Consider the following 20,930-nt stretch of genomic DNA (forward strand, 5'->3'; position numbering starts at 1 on the left):
ACGGAGGAGGGATGGGCTGGGTAGGTCCCCCGCTCCGACAGGGCTCTTACGCCATATGTGACGCAAATTAGCTTACGAGTCGGGGGTGGAGGTGTCGTCAGCACCCGCCTGCTGTTGGCCGCGTTGCAGCGAGAGGGGCATGTAGACCCCGCCTCGTAGGGAGGTGGGGAGCGGCAGGCCCCGCCTCGGCCCCTCCGGCAGGCTCCCGCCAGCGTCGCTGCGGCTCCGGCCCGGTAGCGAGCGCCCGGAGCTCGGAAGGATGCGGCGCCCGCGGCGGCCTGGGAGTCTCGGGGGATCCGGGGGTCTCCGGCTGCTCCTCTGCCTCCTGCTGCTGAGCAGCCGCCCGGGGGGCTGCAGCGCCGTTAGTGCCCACGGTCAGGAGGAAACTTGGGCTGGCGGGTGGTGGGGGGCGGGGAGCAGCTTGGGGCCTGGAGCGAAACTCGATGGGGGTGGGGGTGAAATGTCATGAAGCTCGGGTAGAATATGGGTTGGGGGAGGCATGCGAGATGAGGAAGGTGAGAGGGCGTCTGGGAGGAAAGGGGCGTAGGCCTGGAGGTGGGGCTGGGAATACGGGGGCGGGACCTAAGAGAATTGGGCTCAGGGGAAAATTGCAGGTTGGGGAGAAGGACGCGGGGTGCATGTGGGCAGAGGGACTTAGAGACCGGCTGCGAGACCACAGGAGAAGCCAGTTGCTCCGAGGCACCTGGGAGGCGGTGACAGGCGCTGAGGAATGGGAAGAGGAGGGGGCGGGGACGTGGCGGGGAGGATGAGGGAACGGTGATCTCTGGGCAGTGGAAACCTGGGCCGCAGGCATAGAGTCCCAGCTGCGCCAAGAGAGAGACCAGGGTTTCTCCGTAAGCCTAGAAAGGCTGATTGCAGCGATTTGATCTCCTGTAACGGGGGACAGCACGGGGAGGGGGCAGAAGAGGATGAAGAGGGGAGGGTCCTCTCCTGTCCCCCTCCCCACAGCCAGGCCTGGTGCTGACTCACATCTGTGCGGACAGAGACAGTCAGCGCTGACTCACGGGCGGGGGGTGGGGGTAGGAGGACGGCGCGTGGGGGAAGGGGCGCAGCCTCGCCGCCTGGCGCCCTCTTTCCCCACCCGGGCTTGGAGGCCCGAGAGGCAGAGTACTTCCTGTGACGCTGTGGGTTGGCAGAATAGAACAGAGGGCTCAGGTCTAGTGGACAGTCCTCGCTCTGTGACCCCTTCCTCTCTGGTAACCGCCTCCAGGCGAGCCCTTGGCGGCGCCAGACTTAGAGCTTCAGCACCGCGGACAGCGCCAGCGGCTCGGGACAGCGCGGGAAGAGCTGCCTAAGAGGCACCCTCCCCAGCCCCACCCATACCCTCTTTCCCCCGACTGGGGGAAGTGTGCTAGGGTTTCCACCTCTTCTGAGTTCCAGGCCATTATAGGATGCTTTTGGATATTTGGGAAGGAAATTCCCCTTTCAGAATTTGGCCAAAACCTCTCCTACAGTAATTCTATGAGTCTCTCTCCCTGCACCTGGAAGGTTTCTTCCCCATCACTCAGTTAAGCAAACAGGCTTTTAAGGATACAGACTCACAAATTCTTAAAATCCAAAACTAGATCCCATGATTCCTTTTAAGAATTTCAGGCCTGATTCCTACTCTCCTCCCAGCTTAAGGCCTTCTTTAGAATGAAAGAATAAATTGCATCTGCTTCTCCCTTTCCCAGCCTGTCCACCTATCTGCCCATTCTCTGTGTGTGGGTGTCTGAGCCTCTGCTCACCTGTTCCTCTACAGGCTGTCTATTTGACCGCAGGCTCTGCTCTCACCTGGAAGTCTGTATTCAGGGTGAGTGAGGCCCAAGCATAGAACTCACAAGATGGGGGTGGGGTGGGGAGAGGGGTAATAAAAAACTAGAAGGGGAGAGAAGGCCCAGAAAGGAAGAGGGCTACTGGACTTGAGAAGAAGGAAGACTTGCCTGGAAGAGGAGAGGTAGGGGAGGAGGTGAAGAGAGTACTGTTCATTTGCAACCTGGACTTTGCTGACACCACTTTTGTGCCCTCAGATGGCTTGTTTGGGCAGTGCCAGGTGGGAGTGGGGCAGGCCCGGCCCCTTTTGCAAGTCACCTCCCCAGTTCTCCAACGCTTACAAGGTGTGCTCCGACAACTCATGTCTCAAGGTAAGGTCTGGGTGCACTGGAGGAGAGAGATTGGAACTTGGTTAGTTATGGGTGGGGAAGAATATTGTTCTACAAGGAATATTCTTATCACCCCCACTGCTGGAGCCTCATCTTCCCAGATCTTGCTGGAGTGAGAGGTGGAACCCTAGAGATGGGCTATTCACATTTGGACTCTCTGGAGAAGCCCAAAGGAGGCTTCTAGAAGAAGTCACTGGAAAAGGCCAGCTTCCATCTCCTTAGGACCAGTTCCTCTCCCTGGCAGAGCCAAGAACTCTGGAATCCTCAGCCAGGATAATATTCCACTCACCCATTCTTCATTCAACAAGTATTTATTGAGTACTGACTGTGTAGCAGGCATAGTTTTAGGTATTTGGGATGTGTCAGGGAATAAAACAAAGATCTCTGCTAACTGGAGTTTATGTTTGGGGGATAAGGGGAGGGAACACACTATAAAAGTTAGAAAATACATAGTGTCTTAGAAGATGATAAATAGCATGGAATATTACAGCAGGATAAAGGGATCAAAATGGTGAGGTAGAAAGCTACAGTATTAAATCAGGAAATCAGGTGGTCAAGGTGGACATTATTGAGACTATGAAATCTGAACAGACTTTTTAAGGAGGTAGGGGAGTTTGTCAGAAGGTTATCTAGTGGAAGAGTATTTCAGGCAGACCAAATAGCTAGGACAAAAGCACAATTCTGAAGAACACCATGCAGGCCAGGGGACTGTAGAGGAGTGATGGAGAGGAAGAGTAGAAGGTCCAGTCAGGTAGGTAATGGGAGAAGGAATGTGGATCACTTTAGGGCCTCATAGGGGAATGTATGGACATTGGCTTTACTCTGAGTAAAGAAGGAAACCATTACAAGATTTGGAGCATAGGGGCGCATGATCTGATTTACACTTTACAAGCATCACTTTTGCCGCTGTAGTGAGACTAGAATAGATGGAGTCAAGAGTTGGTGAGGGGGACCACTAAAAACAGCCACAATAAGTTGTTCTGTCTATGGAGTGCCATTCTTTTGTTTCTTCACTTCTCTAATAAACTGCTTTCACTTTACTAAAACAAACAAACAAAAACTACAATAACTCAGATAAGAGATGAATATGGATTAGGTCAGGGTGATTGCAGGGAAGGAATGAAGGATGACAGAATTCTACATTTATTTTTAAGGTAGTCAGCATTATTTCGTGAAATATTGGATATGGTTATAAAGAGAGGAGTCAAAGATTTTTTTGGGTTTTTTTTGTTTTTTGGGTTGTTGTTGTTGTTGTTGTTTGAGATAGAGTCTTGCTATGTCACCCAGGCTGGAGTGCAGTGATGCGATCTTGGCTCACTGCAACCTCCACTTCCCAGGTTCAAGTGATTCTCCTGCCTCAGCCTCCCAAGTAGCTGACATTACAGGTGCGCACCATGATGCCTGGCTAATTTTTGTATTTTTAGTAGAGACAGGGCTTCACCATGTTGTCCAGGCTGGTCTTGAGCTCCTAACCTGAAATGATCCATCCGCGTGGGCCTCCCAAAGTACTGGGATTACAGGCATGAGCCACCATGCCCAGCCAGGAGTCAAAGGTTTTATTTACTGAATAAGTGAATAAGTGGAGATGTCACTAATTATAATGTGGAAACTTGCAAATGGATCAACTTTGTGGGGGTGTTCAGCTTTGAATATGTTGAGTTTAAGATGTCTACTCAAGTGAAGTGGGAAGTTGAGTACATGAGACTGGATTCTGAGAGACAGAAGTCTCAACTGTAGATATAAATTTGGAATTCTTTGGCATATAAATGGTAATTAAACCCATGGGGTGGATGAGATAACCAAAAGATTGAGTGTCTATGAAGAAGACCAAGGATCAAGTCCTAGATAATTCTTACATTAAAAAGACCAGGCCAGGTGTGGTGGCTCACACCTGTAATCCCAACACTTTAGGAGGATGGGGCAGGCAGATCACGAAGTCAGGAGTTCAAGACCAGCCTGACCAACATGGTGAAACCCTGTCTCTACTAAAAATACAAAAATTAGCCAGGCGTGGTGGCAAGTGCCTGTAATCCCAGCTACTCAGGAGGCTGGGGCAGGAGAATCACTTGAACCTGGGAGGCAGAGGTTGTGGTGAGCTGAGATTGCACCACTGCACTCCAGCCTAGGTGACAGAGTGAGACTCTCCATCTCAAAAAAAAAAAGAAAAAAAAAAAAAATGAGGACCAGGAGAAAAAGAGGAACCATCAACTTCCTCTCAGGGAGACTGAGAAGGGGAAGCCAGTGGAGTAGAATTAAAAACAACAGTGTTCATTGTTCCAGAAGCCAAGAGAAAGTGTACCAAGGAGGAGGAGTGACCAACAGTGTCAAATGATGATTACGGGATAAGTAAAATAAGATATGAGAATTGACCACCAGATTTGGACATGCAGACGTCACTGGCGATCCTGATGAGAGCAGCTTTGGTAGAATAGTTGGGAATAAAATCCTGAATAAAGTGGATTAAGAGGGAATGGAAAGAGAGGAATTGGATACAGTCAGTACAGACAACTTTTTCTAGAAGTCTTGCTGCAAAGAAATGGAGTGATCCCTGGAGAAGAACGTGGGATCAAGCAGTATTTTTCTTAAGATGGAAGAAACTGCATACTGTTTGCATGGGAATAATGTGAATAATTCAGTAGAGAACAAAGGAAATTATGTAGGAAAGAGGAGAGAATGGCAAGGAGAATATTCCTGAGTAGGTGAAAGGGGACGAAATCTAGAGCTCAGAGGAACTGGCTTTAAATAGGAACATAGACAGCTCATCTAATGTGAATAAGCAAGGAGGCAGGTGTGGATGTTGGTAGATACCAGAATACGAGTTAAGAGCAGCACAGATTTTAAATCCAGAACCAGAGAAGAAAAAATGAGAGTGAAAAGTGGAAAATTATTCCTTCAGAATAACTCCTGACAGCAGAGATTTTTGGGGAAAGAGTCAAACAGGAGAGCTGTCTATGAATAAGATGATGATGATAACGATGATGGTGATGATAATGACAACACTGAAGATGATTATACGTGTTTAAAAAATGTGGATTGTGCTTTAGAGTTTTCTAAGCACTTTGATTTCCCTGATCACCCTTGATCTCACAACAGCTTCCTGAAATATGTATCATTTCCACTTTACAGAGAAAGTTGAGGTTCAGGGTCAACACAAAGAATAACAACAATAGTAATAATAATTATGGTAATAGCATTTGTTAAAAGTTCACTACATGACAGGCACTATTCTAACTGTTTGATATTTATATGTGTTATTTTAATGATAATAACAATCCTAGGAGGTGTAAATCCCCGTTTTATAGATGAGGGAATTGAGGCTTGGAGAGGTTCAGCAACTTGCCCAAGGTTACATCAGTAGCAAAGGCAGGATTCAAACCCAGGCGGTCTGGCTCCAATAGCTGTACCTGAGGGTGGGAAGAGGACAGCTCAGATCACCCACTGAGTTTGTCCCTCTACTCTGACAAACCCCCTGAGCTGCAGGGCAGAGGGTACAGTTCTGATCCCCAGTGGTCCCCATTACTGGATCCCTAGACTCCTGAACCAACTTACGCTATACTTTTTCCTGACAGGATTGTCCTGGCATGATGACCTCACCCAGTATGTGATCTCTCAGGAGATGGAGCGCATTCCCAGGCTTCGCCCCCCAGAGCCCCGTCCAAGGGACAGGTAGGCAGCCTTTCTCGACAGCTCTAGCAATGGTGAGGCTGGTGAGTCTGTGGTTGTCCTAATGGATGCGGGGGAGGGGAAGGAAGTGGGCACCAAGGCCAGCATGCTGGGACACAGGTAAAGAGGTGCAGGAACGGTCACTCTCTGACATGCTCACATGGTCAACAGGAGCTGAGCTCATCTCTAGGGATCCAGAAAAACAGGGGCATTTTTTAAATGTTTTGAAAAACTTTTACATTGGATACTTTAAAAGAAGCATCAACGTAGTCATCATGGGAGAAATTAGAATTTTGTTGGACTGAAGTTGTTCAATATTCCATTTCATTATTACGTGAATTTCTATATGACAGGAGCTGTCATCATCTTTTTGTGGTTAGGGCCTCTAAAGACATCATCCAGACTCTGCAAAGCAGAGAAAGTAAATGAGGTTTACGGAGCTCAGATGGTGAATACCAGGATGAAGACGGCATAGTGATGGGGGGTGGAGGAGCAGTCCCGAATATTTGGACATACACTTGGAGAGCCAGGTGTGGGGACATGGCACACGGGGCAACGGGGACAGCTGCAGCCACAGTTCATCTAGAGAAATTCCTGGCTGCCTTCCCCTGCTCCTGTTTGCCCCTTCTCCATCCCCAGCCTCATGATTACCCAGCCTTTGCAGCTGTTTCAGAGACCCAGCCATGCTCACCAGGAAGGCAGATACCTCTGCCCTCAGCTTGGCCCTCTGGTCCCTCCCCATGCCCACCCAGCCCATCTCTCTTCCCCTGAGGTCACCCAGTTTCTAAAGAGGTCAGGCCTGCTCTTAACTGCTGAGCCTGCCTGGACCCGACTAGTTCTGCCTTGCAGGCTCTCTATGCCCTTCCCCCGGCTCCAACACATACACTTTGCTTTCCTCTACAGGTCTGGCTTGGCACCCAGGAGACCTGGTCCTGCTGGGGAGCTGCTTTTACAGGACATCCCCACTGGCTCTGCCCCTGCTTCCCAGCATCGACTTCCACAACCACCAGTGGGCAGAGGTGGAGCTGGGGCCAGCTCCTCTCTGTCCCCTCTGCAGGCTGAGCTGCTCCCCCCTCTCTTGGAACACCTGCTGCTGCCCCCACAGCCTCCCCACCCTGCCCTGAGTTACGAACCTGCCTTGCTGCAGCCCTACCTGTTCCACCAGGTAAGCCCTTGACTCTGGTCCCACCCTGACCACAGTCTCTCAGCCCGGACTTCTGCTCTTACCCAGATTTCTGGTTTTTCACAGTTTGGCTCCCGTGATGGCTCCCGTGTCTCAGAGGGCTCCCCAGGGATGGTCAGTGTCGGGCCCCTGCCCAAGGCTGAAGCCCCTGCCCTCTTCAGCAGAACTGCCTCCAAGGGCATATTTGGGGACCACCCTGGCCACTCCTATGGGGACCTTCCAGGGCCTTCACCTTCCCAGCTTTTTCAGGACTCTGGGCTCCTCTATCTGGCCCAGGAGTTACCAGCACCCAGCAGGGCCAGGGTGCCAAGGCTGCCAGAACAAGGGGGCAGCAGCCAGGCAGAGGACTCCCCAGAAGGCTATGAGGAGGAAGGACTAGGGGGTCATGGAGAGAAGCCTGCTTCCCCCGCAGTGCAACCAGGTAACAAGGTCCTCAGCATCCACCTCCCTGTGAGGGCTGCTTTGGGGGAACCATGGTTGGGCCCTTCCTTGACAATCCATGCATTTGTTAACTTGTCCTTAAATTCATTCATACACTTAAGGAACGTCTACTGACAAGCTGTTCTATGCCAGGCACTAGGAAAGTGGTGGGGACACTGTGGAGAGTGGAATTGACGTGACTCTTTGCAGTGGAGAGTCAAAATGTCCTGAAGTTTGATCTGGGTCCCAGAAAGACCTTTCCCGCAAAGTGTGGACAAGGGCTGGGAAAGGGAGGGTACCCCTTGGTGTCCTGGTGTTTGGGAAGAGTCTCTTAATATGCTAGTCCCCTCCCATCCTCACTCACTCATCAGCATCCCACAAGTTCATCGCGCAATCAGCCCTGAGCTCTGTGTCTGACTTCCAGCAGATGCGGCTCTGCAGAGGCTGGCTGCTGTGCTGGCGGGCTATGGGGTAGAGCTGCGTCAGCTGACCCCTGAGCAGCTCTCCACACTCCTGACCCTGCTGCAGCTATTGCCCAAGGGTGCAGGAAGAAATCTGGGTAAGTGTCCAGGCAGAGGGAGGGACCACCATCTCCCAGCTCCATGGAGGCCGCTTGCCCTGCCTCAAGACCACTTGGAGTAGCCTGGAGGGGAAAAGTCAGGCTTTAGGTGAGAGAGTTCCTTTGAGACACAGGGTCATTGCCAGCAAGGCAGGGAGCAAGGGGGTAGGGTGGTGAGCTTAGGAGTTAGATCAGGAAAGACTAGAGGGTGGAAGTAATGGAAAAAGCAGCCAACAGAGAGTGTGAGCAGGAAAAAGGAGGCATCGGGAAGGATGAGTTGGTGACAACGAAGGCTTAAAAACGGGCATAGCCAGTGCTAAGGAGAAGCCAGTAATTGATGTGTAGAGAAATAATTGAACAAAGAGTAGCTTTGAGAGAGATGGCCAATGGCAGAGGCAGAGGGAGGAGTTAATAAAACAATAAATTGGGAGGAGGAAGCAAAGAGGAATGAGGCCAGGCTTAGGATGAGACAGTAACAGGGTCATGGTCACTGACTGAGATGAAGACCACAGCAAATGTGCCAAGTTCAGGGTCTCTGGCCCTTTCTCCCACTTGTGTTGTGTAGACCTTGGCCACGGCCATTTTTCCAGACTCTTGTTTTTCCTGTCTTGCAGGAGGGGCTGTAAATGTTGGAGCTGATATCAAGAAAGTAAGTCCCCAGCACCTCCTTGACTGATAATCACTCCATGGCAGCACGCCCCCTCACCAAACCTAAATCTCAAATTCAGGACCCAGAATCTGTATCCTCCCACCCCTCATTTTGGGGGGAAACCAAGGCCCAGAGACCACAAGTTATTGCCTAAGGTCTCCCAACAAGTTGATGGCAGAACTGGGGCTAGAAAACCAAATTCTTAATTCATTCCTCTTTTCACTGCCATCGTTTCAGATCATACTAGGGGAGGAGGGAAGTTTCGAGCAGGGAGCCCTTCCTGAGCTTCTGTAGCTGGAGGAGCTCTGCTTCTTTCTGTTTCATGTGTTGGATTTCTAAGACTTTGTGGCTAAACAAAAGTCTAGAAACCACTGCCTGACTGTTGGTCTTTTGCCCTCACCCGAGCTTCTCTTGCTGCAGGGGTTTTCTGTCTCCAGGCCCACTCTGTGGATTAGCACAGACCATTTTCAATCATTCAATCCTTTATCCATTCATGCATCCACTTACTCGTCTCAGATGCTCTGGTGTCCTCTCTGTACCCAGCACCGCAGTGGTCCCTGGGGGTAGAAAGCGAAAAGCAGGTCCTGAGCTCCACTGTGGAGAGCTCCGAGTCCAGGGTACCCCTTCCCCTAGCACTGTCCAGAGGCCACACCTCCACCCTCTTCTAAACAGACAATGGAGGGGCCAGTGGAGGGCAGAGACACAGCAGAGCCTCCAGCCCGTACACCCCCCATGCCTGGACACCCCACTGCCAGCCCCACCTCCAGTGAAGTTCAGCAGGTACCAAGCCCTGTCTCCTCTGAGCCTCCGGAAGCTGCCAGACCCGCTGCCACATCTGTCCTGCTAGAGAAGAAAAGCCCACTGGGCCAAAGCCAGCCCACAGTGGCAGGACAGCCCTCAGCCCGACCAGCAGCGGAGGAATATGGCTACATCGTCACTGACCAGAAGTAAGGGCTGCGTCCTGGGAAGCCTTCCCGTCTGCTGGGAGTTGGGCTGGCCTGCCTGGCCAGAAGCAGAGAGCAAAACGTGCAGATGTGCAGGGACGGGGAACTGGCGGGCTGCTCTGCACCCCTGGAGTGGCCTGCTTTAAGAAAATGACTGAGAGGGTTGCCCCACTTTCCTTCTTCTGCCTTCTCCCATCTCCAGGCCCCTGAGCCTGGCTGCAGGAGTGAAGCTGCTGGAGATCCTGGCTGAGCATGTGCACATGTCCTCAGGCAGCTTCATCAACATCAGGTGGGGTTGGCACCTTGCTGGGGCAGTGGCCGAGATCTAGAAAGCAGCTTGAGCAAGGAGGTGGCTGGAGGGGCTTGGGGAAGAAGGGCAGACAAGCTCTGAGCTCAGGGATGCTCCCAGTTGTGTTGAAGGTCCAGCTACACCCAGCCTGTTGCTGGCCCCATCCAGCATCTTCCTTGCCTCAGACGCCCCTGTACGGCATGCCGGATCTGCTCCAGCCCCATGCTCTAATGGGGAGAGGGCTTCGGTCTGGGGTGGAGAAGGCAGTAACATAGCTCCTATCTGGCAGTGTGGTGGGACCAGCCCTCACCTTCCGCATCCGGCACAATGAGCAGAACCTGTCTTTGGCTGATGTGACCCAACAAGCAGGTAAATATCTCTGCGACCTCAATCCCAGGCTTGGCCCCAGCCCCATTCCTAAGTGGATATATCCAGGCCTGTGACTGATGCCCCCTTGAAATGTTCCCACCCCACATGGGCCCTGCCTGCCGCTTGGCAGAGCAAGACAGAGGATGGAGACCACATGGGACTGGAGCGAGCCTGACCTTTGTCCTCCCTGCAGGGCTGGTGAAGTCTGAACTGGAAGCACAGACAGGGCTCCAAATCTTGCAGACAGGAGTGGGACAGGTATGCGCTAACTGGAGAATCAAAGGCCCCCGAGGGCTGATATTGTCCACAAGAGCTGGAGGCAAGCCAGAGGGGGGAACTGGAGCTGAAACCTCAGGTGTCCGTAGGCCCGGCTGGGTGGGCGCGGCCTTCGCTCAAGCAGCCCCTCCCCCTGCCGTTCTCTTTCTTACCAGCAGATGGCGCAGGTGTCCCTTCCCTGCAGAACCAGCCGTGTGCAGTAAAAAGACCTGAGAACTAGTTGAGCCGCCCTTAGCCTGCTGGAGCAAAGTCTCCAAATTCCAAGGGAACACCTTGCACAGAAATGACATTATATTCAAAATATGTTTTGTTTGTTTGTCTGAGACAGAGTTTCACTCTTGTCGTCCAGGTTGGAGTGCAATGGCTGTATCTCGGCTCACTGCAACCTCCGCCTCCTAGGTTCAAGAGATTCTCCTGCCTCAGCCTTCCAAGTAGCTGGGATTACAGGCACCCGCCACTAAGCCCGGCTAAATTTTTTCTTGTATTTTTAGTAGAGATGGGGTTTCACCATGTTGGCCAGGCTAGTCTCGAACTCCCGACCTCAGGTGATCTGCCCACCTTGACCCCCCCAAAAAATGCTGAGATTACAGGCGGGAGCCACCACACCTGGCCTATACTCAAAATATCTTTGTCCTCTGCGTCCAACATGGATGCCTCACATTCTACAATTCAATTCCTAGGGTTCTCCGTCCGTTTTTAAATGCAAACACTCCTGGTGGGGGCCTCTGGCACTGCACTGTAGTTGAGTTGATCCGATGGGGATTGAGAGCCCATCTGGCTGTACCACCATACCCCTGCTCTCCCAGCTTTGCCCCAGGAGATGTCCTAACAGGGGCTGTGACAGGGGAGCAGGGTGAGGAGCAGCTCTGAAATCTCCCCGTGCCACTGCCTCCCTTGATTCTAGCCTTGTTCCCACAGAGGGAGGAGGCAGCTGCAGTCCTTCCCCGAATCGCGCACAGCACCTCTCCCATGCGCTCAGTGCTGTTCACTCTGGTGGCCCTGGCAGGTGTGGCTGGGCTGCTGGTGGCTTTGGCTGTGGCTCTGTGTGTGCGGCAGCATGCGCGGCAGCGGGACAAGGAGCGCCTGGCAGCCCTGGGGCCTGAGGGGGCCCATGGTGACACTACCTTTGAGTACCAGGTGTGCAGCCCCAGAAGCTGGTTGAGCAGAAGAAATGCAAGGGGGTTGGGAGTCTGGGTCTTGCGTGGAGTAAGGGTAGGAACTGAGTGGGGAGTGAGCCCTCATCCCCGGGAAGGTCCGGTGGGGGCTGGAGAAGCCCCGGTGGGAGGGAGTATGGCATGGGCCTTTATGAACACATGGGAATTGGGAGCATACGGTGCCTGAGGTTCTTCTTGGTGCTGTGCTTCTGGGGTTCTGGGATTCCACTCTGTCACGTCTGAGGTTAACATAAGCACCACCCAAGCAGAACAACCCTGAAAAGGATCAGGGCCAGGCAGAAGACCCTCCCCCAGAGGAGCTGAGTTTCACTGAAAATCAGTCAAGGACAAGCCTAGGAGCCCAGAGCCGAACCCAGGGCCCTGCTGAAAAGTTTCAGGGGACTCTTGGACCTCACCTGATTCTTCCTCCACAGGACCTGTGCCGCCAGCACATGGCCGCAAAGTCCTTGTTCAACCGGGCGGAGGGTCCGCCGGAGCCTTCGCGGGTGAGCAGTGTGTCCTCCCAGTTCAGCGACGCAGCCCAGGCCAGCCCCAGCTCCCACAGCAGCACTCCGTCCTGGTGCGAGGAGCCTGCCCAAGCCAACATGGACATCTCCACGGGACACATGATTCTGGTCAGGACAGGGCCTGAGCTCAGAGTGGGTGAAGGAATGGGATGGAGAGAGAGGCCAGGCTGGCTGTGTGGGCCAGAGCCAGACCGTGGTGCCCCCACAGGCATACATGGAGGATCACCTGAGGAACCGGGACCGCCTGGCCAAGGAGTGGCAGGCCCTCTGTGCCTACCAAGCAGAGCCAAACACCTGTGCCACCGCGCAGGGGGAGGGCAACATCAAAAAGAACCGGCATCCTGACTTCCTGCCCTGTGAGTGAACCCTACTGGTCAACCTGGCCCAGCCCTCTCTCTGCTGTGAGGTCTGGAGGGTTTGGGGTGAGGGGTTGGGCTTCTGGCTGAGGCTGAGTGGCAGAGGTCCCGCGACGCCAATGACCAGAGGGCCATCTGTGGTGGGGTGTACAGATGACCATGCCCGCATAAAACTGAAAGTGGAGAGCAGCCCTTCTCGGAGCGATTACATCAACGCCAGCCCCATTGTGAGTGGCCCTGACTCCAGCCCCCACCTCTGCCCCATCATTATCCTGGCCCTAGGCACTCCATTTCCCCATGGTCACCTCCCACCCCACCAACCCCCTGGAGTGGTGGGGCCTGATATCCTAGCAAGGAAAGGGGGAATTGCCAGCCTTCTTAGACCCTGACCCACTTGCTTTGACCACGCCTGTCCATAGTGGCATTTCCCACACTGGCTCATGGTGTATCTTCCCTGCCTCCAGATTGAGCATGACCCTCGGATGCCAGCCTACATAGCCACGCAGGGCCCACTGTCCCATACCATCGCAGACTTCTGGCAGGTGGGCTCTTAAAGGGAGGGCTTCTCTGGGGTCCTTGTGGCCAGCCAGGTCCCAGGGAGGTTAGAGTGGAGCTCACCTGGGTCTCTGTCCCTAGATGGTGTGGGAGAGCGGCTGCACCGTCATCGTCATGCTGACCCCGCTGGTGGAGGATGGTGTCAAGCAGTGTGACCGCTACTGGCCAGATGAGGGTGCCTCCCTCTATCATGTATATGAGGTCAGCAGGGCCCCACAGCAAGGGGACAATGGATGTGGGGAGAGTAGATGATGGCCTTTTCGTAACTTTTTCTTCACCAAATGAGCACTCAACAGTCTTTTTAAAAAGCCTTTTATTGGCCCTGCTCATGATTCATACATATATGAATATATATAAACACATATATGCATATACATATATTCACATATGTACATTGTGTGTGTGTGTGTGTATCCTGTCTAGAGTCAAAAAACATTCATAGAGACTTATGATAAAGGCACAGAAATAAAACTATAAAACCACCAAAACCAAGGTAAGAAGCTAATAGCTAAGTGTATATTAGACAGGGAAGATAAGTTTACCCAAATACTGAGATTAAGACGTACGTTAATTGAGCCTAATTTAGCTCTGAGTTTCCTGGTGGCCAAAGCAAAGAAAGAAATACCCGTTGTATATGTTACTAATGTAAAAGAGAAACAAACTTTTTCATTCGAAGAGAGACTAGGTGGAGGGGTGGAGAAAGAGGGGGAACTGGGCAGAGGCCAAGCAGGGGAAAGAGAAAGATTTCAGACAAATGGGAGAATGTGAGCCCCCACTAAGACAAAAGACCTTAAGAACATAACAGAAGCTTCTCATCACCAGATGAGCCTGAATAGTAATTTTTTCCCCACCAAATAAGCACATGACGGTTTTTTTTTTTTTTTTTTTTTTGAGACGGAGTCTCGCTGTGTCGCCCAGGCTAGAGTGCAGTGGCCGGATCTCAGCTCACTGCAAGCTCCGCCTCCCGGGTTTACGCCATTCTCCTGCCTCAGCCTCCCGAGTAGCTGGGACTACAGGCGCCCGCCACCTCGCCCGGCTAAGTTTTTTTTTTGTATTTTTTAGTAGAGACGGGGTTTCACCGTGTCAGCCAGGATGGTCTCGATCTCCTGACCTCGTGATCCGCCCGTCTCGGCCTCCCAAAGTGCTGGGATTACAGGCTTGAGCCACCGCGCCCGGCCTGACGGTTTTTTAAAAAGCCTTTCATTGGTCCTGCTGGTAGTTAATGAAAAAAATCCAATAAGAGTATTACAGAATTTCATACAAGTTTATGGCACGTGTAGCACCGACACTCCGGTAGACCCTGCGAGGGAGAGGGAGGAGAAACTCCGACCTCGAGAGGCTCACAACAATAGTTGTGTCTGGGTGGAAAAGCTACCAATGGTCCTGAGCAGTAGATAAGTGACAGGTAGCCAGGGTTCCTGGGACCGCTGGAACTTATCATTTGAACCGTCCTGGGAGGCCGGGGGGTGGTTGGAGAGACCGAGAAGGTCTCGAGGAGCGCGCGCGCAAACGCTGGGACTGGGGCAGCCCGCGGCGCTCAGGTCTGGGCCCCTGCCGGGCAGGTGAACCTGGTGTCGGAGCACATCTGGTGCGAGGACTTTCTGGTGCGGAGCTTCTACCTGAAGAACGTGCAGACCCTGGAGACGCGCACGCTCACGCAGTTCCACTTCCTCAGCTGGCCGGCAGAGGGCACACCGGCCTCCACGCGGCCCCTGCTGGACTTCCGCAGGTGAGCGCGGGCGCCCCCGCCTGGAGGGGCCGCCTGGGCGGGGGCGGAGCCGAGGTCCGCCCGCCAGCTCGGCCTGGAGCCCCGGGTCGGGCCTGGAGCCTCGGCCTCTGACTTTTGGCCGCCCCCTCCAGACCCCACGCTCCCACCCCTAAAACCAGGCCTGAGGCTCCGGCTGTGCCCGTCCCCGCGGCTCCACCACCCGCGTGGGCCAGCTCCGCGCCGGCCGCTGCTGCTCCGCTCCCTCTCTCTCACGCTCCCGGGACTGGCTCCTTCTCCTCCACCTGCTTCCTCCAGAGGGCCTTTCGCTTTCTGGTTCCCCTCCCTCTCCGGGGTCCCTGCTTCCTGTCTCCTTCCTGGTCCCTCCTGCCCCGCTGTCTCCAGGCCCTGCACTGCGCTGCCTCGCTGCCCCCTCCGTCTCTCACTCCTGCCTGCCCGTCTCCCACCATCCCTCCTCTTCATCCCTCGTTCATCCCTCTCCGTCTCTCCGCCTCTCTTTTTTTTATTTATGTGGCTTTCATTCTTTTTACTTTCCTCTTTCTTCCTCTTCTCTCTCCCCATCTCTGTCTCACTCTGTCTCTGCCTCACCCTTTCCTTCTCTCTCCATTTCTCCCTCTCTGCCCCCTCCCCTGTTTTTCTCCACCTCCCTCCCCTGTCTGCCAGTTTCTCTCTGCCACTCTGTCCGTCTCTCCCTCTCCCTCCCCCTGCGTGTCTTTCCTCTCTCTGTCCTTCCCTCTCCCTTCTTCCCTCTTTCTCTCTCTCCCTCACAGCTGCCAGTGTCATTTTTGTGATCTGCAGCTAGTATTCTCACTCCAGTTGCATAGTCACAAAAGTGATCATTGGCAGGTGTGGCTGCTGCATGGACAGACAGGACATGTGGCCCGGGGACCACCCCGAGCTGGGAGCAAGGGGGACAGGGAAGAGGCAAAGATTGTCAAAAGGAGTGTGGGAGGATCTCTGGATTCTGGGGCGCTCAGTGGAGCAGGTGGGGACTAGACAGGGGCTACCTGAGGGGCTTACCCTTTTCCAACACTGACACCAAGACAGGTCAGCCCTCCAGCGTCCCCTGCCTTTCCCAGCCCCAGACAGGTACTTGGGAAGCCTGCCACCAAGGGCAGGGGCCCACCCGCACTGCACCCTTCTCCTGGTTCTCTGTCCCTTGCCAAGCTGGTCTAATGTCTCTAGGTACTGGACAGAGGAGCAGAGCTGGGGGTGGGGACGTGGGTATAGTTTCTGAGCCTCTGGACAGCAGTTTCTAACTGGGGTCCCTGAGGCCTGAGACACAGGCATCTTGAAAGCAGTGCCAGGGTATCAGAGCTATTTCCTTTTTTCCACATTTAAAAAATCGTGATAGAACTAGTGCATGGATCTGTTTTAAAGCTGCACGGATAAGCTAAAAGATTGCTTTAGGCTGGAATTATGTAAACTCAGTTGGCATTAGACATCCAGAACAAATAAATTGTTGCTTAATAAATGTAGTTCGGGGCCAGGCGCGGTGGTTCACGCCTGTAATCCCAGCACTTTGGGAGGCCGAGGTGGGTGGACTTGAGGTCAGGAGTTCAAGACCAGACTGGCCAACATGGTGAAACCCCATTCTGCTAAAAATACAAAAATTAGCCAGGCATGGTGGCAAGCACCTGTATTCCCAGCTACTCAGGAGGCTGAGGCAGGAGAATCTCTTAAACCTGGCAGGCAGAGGTTGCAGTGAACCGAGACCGTGCCACCACACTCCCACTTGGGCAACAGAGCCAGACTCCCTCTCAAAAAAAAAAAAAAAAAAAAAAAAAAAAAAAAACAGAAAAAATAAATGCAGTTCAGTCAAGCCCCCTGAGAAGGAAAACAAATTAATAAAAGAGACCCTAAGAAAGTGACCCTGAGCAAGCTCCTTGGCCTTCCTCCGTGCCCCTACCTGTGAGATGAGGATGATGACACATGCTTTAGAGCAGAGGTCCCCCACCTTTTTGGCACCAGGGACCAGTTTTGTGGAAGACAATTTTTCCATGGCTGGGAGAGGGGGGTGGTTTGGGGATGAAACTGTTCCCCCTCGGATCATCAGGCATTAGATTTTCATAAGGAGCTGGCAACCTAGATCCCTCACATGTGCCGTTCACCATGGGGTTCGTACTCCTATGACAATCTACTGCAATGGCTGATCTAATAGGAGGCGGAGCTCAGGCGGTAATACTCACTTGCCCACCACTCGCCTCCTGCTATGCGGCTCGGTTCCCAGCAGGCCACAGACTGACACCGGTCCATGGACCAGGGATTGGGGACCCCTGCTTTAGAGGGTTGTTGCAAGATTTGATGAAGTATGTAAAATCTAGCATAAGTGCCTGATACATAGCAAGGGCTCAATTAACTCTAGATGCTGCCTATTATCATTATTAAATGAACAAAAACAACTATTGTGACTACTTTTCTACCCCAGCCCTCTGACATAACAGCCAACGAGCTAGAAAACCATGTGGACTCCTATAAAGCCATTCTAAGTCACCTGGTCCCATAGCTGAAGGACTGCGAAGTTCCAAACTTCAATCTGAGAACCCCTAAGAAGATCTTCCCTAGTTCTGGCTTGCAGGGATATCAGGAGTATGCAGGTGACTCCCAAAGCAGAAAGGTCATAAAGGACAAGGGCAGGTTAGATGGGTTCACTGAGAGATGGAGAAGCCCCCTACTCCTCACTGAGACGTGGTCAGGAGCAGCAGAGAAAGGTCTGAGGTCCAAGTGGACCCCAAGCCTGAATGTAATGTGGCCACAGAATGCCTGTGCTGAAGTGAGACTGCTCCAGGGAGATAGACAGTAGCACAATGTCCCGAGTTGAGGGGTTGGGGTTGTCTTCCCTTGGCCCGGGGAATGCTATGCCCAGGGCAGCCTGATGTCACAACTGTTAAGGACCACTGGAGCCTGAGTCCGGAGGAGAACAGCCTGGGTGGTCATAGAGGATGGCAGAGGGGCAGAGCAACGATGTAGCAAGACGGACACCCTTGAAGTCACCAGAAAGCCTATTCCCTTGGACTTGGGCAGAGGCGGCTCTTAATATGATGATGTATTATCATTAATAGTTGCTACTATGTATTGAGCACCTATTGTGTGCCAGACCTGGCACTTAGCTCTTTACATGGGTTATCTCATGTGATCATTGTAAGAACCCTAAGGAGGTTATTCTTCCTATCCTCCATTTTACAGGTAAGAAAACTGAGGCTCAAAGAGGTTAAATCAGTTGTTCCAGGCACATAGCTTGGGCACCTAGCTTGTAAGGCGAGCCCAGTGCCACCCACACCAGCTCTGGTTCTTTGCCTCCAGCCCTGGCTCCTTTCTCCGACCATCTTCCCCCTCTGCCCCCGGCAGGTGGGGAGAAAAGGAAGAAAGAGAGGCCCATGGCATGTGTTTCGGCTTCCCTTTCCCTCTCTGCTGGTGCCCACTGGCCCTCACACCCATTTCTTGTTGCAGGAAGGTGAACAAGTGCTACCGGGGTCGCTCCTGCCCCATCATCGTGCACTGCAGGTGGGTGGAGAGGAGGTCCCTCTCTCTGGTCCAACTCCCTGTGTGCGTCTCCTGTGCACATTGCCTGCCTGTCCCCTTGGTGCTAGCAAACCAGGCATGGGCCAAATCCAGCACACCACCTGTTTTTAGTGGCCAAGACCTAAGAATGGCATTCACATTTTTAAATGGGTGAAGAAAAAAGAAGAAAAGTATGTGACACAAACTGTATGTGGCCCACAAAGTTGAAAAATACTGACCATTGGCTCCCATACACAAAAAGTTTGCTGAAGGCTAGAGAGGCCCATCCAGTTCCCTCCTGTTGCCTACGCTTCAGGGCTGAGCCATGGCTCTCCTCTTTGGTTGTCCTATTGCCCAAGTGACACCCACAAGTCACAGACTCCCCTCTCAAGGCCCAAGTCCCAGCGTGCAGGTGCTATGAGCTTTCCTTCATCCTCAGCTCACTCACTCCTTCTCCAAGCCAACCCAAAGGGGTCACCCAGTGTCCTCCCCTCCCCCAGGCCTTCAGGCCTCCTCCATCCCTCCTCCTTTCTGCTGCATTGCAAGCTAAACCTGTCACTAACTCCTGTTTCAGTGATGGTGCAGGGAGGACCGGCACCTACATCCTCATCGACATGGTCCTGAACCGCATGGCAAAAGGTAGGGAGCTTCCCCATGGCGCCCACAGCCCCCAGGCCCTTTTTAGAGGCTCCCCAGCACACAGGGTTGGGAGCTCAGAAGGAGCAGGTTGTCAACCTCTAGGCTCTGCCCAGCCCTCCAAAGCTCTTCGCCTCCAGGAGGCCCCAGGTTTTCTGGGTCCTGTCCTCCTCTGGACACCCCCTGAGCAGTCCCATCCCCACCCCCATCTCCAGGAGTGAAGGAGATTGACATCGCTGCCACCCTGGAGCATGTCCGTGACCAGCGGCCTGGCCTTGTCCGCTCTAAGGTGACCTTGCCTTCCTGCCCCAACCCCAGCTGCCACCCTTCCCTAGCACCCACTTCCTGGCCACCCCAGGGAAAGCGGCAGCTGCCAACCTCTCCCACCTGCCTCTGTCCCTCCTCCAGGAGGACTCCCCTCCTCCCAGGGGACCTGCCCAGGGCCCCACACCCCCACCAAAAACTCCCCACTTTGAGGGCAGAGCAGAGGTCAGGCCTCTCCGTGACCATCCTGCCACTGCCCTTCCCCAGGACCAGTTTGAATTTGCCCTGACAGCCGTGGCGGAGGAGGTGAATGCCATCCTCAAGGCCCTGCCCCAGTGAGACCCTGGGGCCCCTTGGCAGGCAGCCCAGCCTCTGTCCCTCTTTGCCTGTGTGCGCATCTCTGTGTACCCACTCCTCACTGCCCCACCGGCCACCTCTTGGGCATGCTCAGCCCTTCTAGAAGAGTCAGGAAGGGGAAGCCAGAAGGGGCACGCCTGCCCAGCCTCACGCATGCCAGAGCCCGGGGCATCCCAGAGCCTGGGGCATCCCACGGGGGTGCTGCAGCCAGGAGAAGAAAGGACGTGGGCAGCAATTCTACCCAGAGCCTTCTCCTGCCTACATTCCCTGGCCTGGCTCTCCTGTGGCTCTCCTGTGTTTCCGGGAGCTCCCCCAACATCTATGTGTGCCCCTCTATGCTCCAATGTGGAAGAACAGGGTGGAGGGTCGCCACACCTGGCTCCCCTTGCTTCTCAGCCCCAGGCCTGCCTCCTTGACTCACACTTGGGCGCTCCGCCCTCCCTGGCCTCATGCCCAGCCTCCTCCCACCACCCTCCCACCATGTGCTGCTCAACCTCTCTCCTTCTGGCGCAAGAGAACATTTCTAGAAAAATCTACTTTTGTACCAGTGTGAATAAAGTTAGTGTGTTGTCTGTGCAGCTGCAACCCAGACTCCTACACATTTCTGTCCGCTGGGCATCTGGACTCCAAACCCAGCCTAACCCCGGAGCCGGTCCCTGCTGATCTCTCAGAAGGTGCAGAGAGCACAGCGGGAGAACACCAGCTGCCAGTAAGGCCCTCCTAGGCGGGAACGCTAGGTTAGAAAGAGGCTTCCTACGTGGCCAGCAGTCTCCAAGGTGCTTTACATGATGAGTCTCATTTTACAGATGGAAAGACTGAGGCACAGAATTTGCTTGTGGTAACACATAACACAACTTGTAAGATTGTAAGGTGGCTGGGCGCAATGTCACACACCTGTAATCCCACCACTTTGGGAGGCTGAGGCAGGCAGATCACCTGATGTCAGGAGTTGGAGACCAGCCTGGCCAACATGGAGAAACCCCATCTCTACTAAAAATACAAAATTAGCTGGGCATGGTGGCTCGCGCCTGTAATCCCAGCACTTTGAGTGGCCGAGGCAGGCATATCACCTAAGATCAGGAGTTCGAGACCAGCCTGGCCAACATGGCAAAACGCTGTCTCTATTAAAAATACAAAAAAAAAAAAAAGGCCATGTGTGGTGGTGGGCACCTGTAATCCCAGCTACTTGGGAGGCTGAGGCAGGAGAATCGCTTGAACCCGGGAGGTGGAGTTTGCAGTGAGCTGAGAGCGTGCCGCTGCACTCCAGCCTGGGTGACAGAGCAAGACTCTGACTCAAAAAAAAAAAAAAAAAAAAAAGAATAAATATAGATAGATAGATA

General features: G+C 53.4%; 1 protein-coding gene across 5 annotated transcripts; it reads left to right on the forward strand.

Annotated features, from left to right (window-relative positions):
• Positions 1-20,175, forward strand: PTPRN (protein tyrosine phosphatase receptor type N). 5 transcript variants are annotated; one of them, XM_050752378.1, is made up of 23 exons: positions 1-20; positions 1,763-1,813; positions 2,031-2,144; positions 5,732-5,828; positions 6,729-6,990; positions 7,075-7,429; positions 7,853-7,987; positions 8,602-8,636; positions 9,309-9,583; positions 9,783-9,869; positions 10,159-10,238; positions 10,432-10,496; positions 11,433-11,651; positions 12,103-12,303; positions 12,404-12,551; positions 12,705-12,778; positions 13,016-13,093; positions 13,188-13,307; positions 14,669-14,835; positions 18,283-18,336; positions 18,908-18,972; positions 19,185-19,258; positions 19,501-20,175. In XM_050752378.1, the coding sequence occupies exons 3-23, from the start codon at positions 2,135-2,137 to the stop codon at positions 19,570-19,572; spliced, it is 2,673 nt and encodes an 890-aa protein (XP_050608335.1). In that variant the 5' UTR covers positions 1-20; positions 1,763-1,813; positions 2,031-2,134; the 3' UTR covers positions 19,573-20,175. The 5 variants fall into 5 exon arrangements, with proteins under 5 accessions (XP_050608335.1, XP_050608332.1, XP_050608333.1 ...); XM_050752375.1 differs by having other exon boundaries at positions 20-374; XM_050752376.1 differs by having other exon boundaries at positions 20-374; positions 7,856-7,987.
• The last annotated feature ends 755 nt before the right edge of the window (positions 20,176-20,930 follow it).

Source organism: Macaca thibetana, chromosome 12, assembly GCF_024542745.1.
Source record: "Macaca thibetana thibetana isolate TM-01 chromosome 12, ASM2454274v1, whole genome shotgun sequence".
NCBI classification, from domain to species: domain Eukaryota; kingdom Metazoa; phylum Chordata; class Mammalia; order Primates; family Cercopithecidae; genus Macaca; species Macaca thibetana.

Excerpts from the sequence above, each read along its gene's own strand:
- PTPRN (XM_050752375.1), top strand. The coding sequence starts at position 260 with ATGCGGCGCCCGCGGCGGCCTGGGAGTCTCGGGGGATCCGGGGGTCTC. Across the intron at positions 8,637-9,308 it reads TTGGAGCTGATATCAAGAAA|ACAATGGAGGGGCCAGTGGA; the intron begins GTAAGTCCCCAG and ends TCTTCTAAACAG. Across the intron at positions 13,094-13,187 it reads CCATCGCAGACTTCTGGCAG|ATGGTGTGGGAGAGCGGCTG; the intron begins GTGGGCTCTTAA and ends CTCTGTCCCTAG.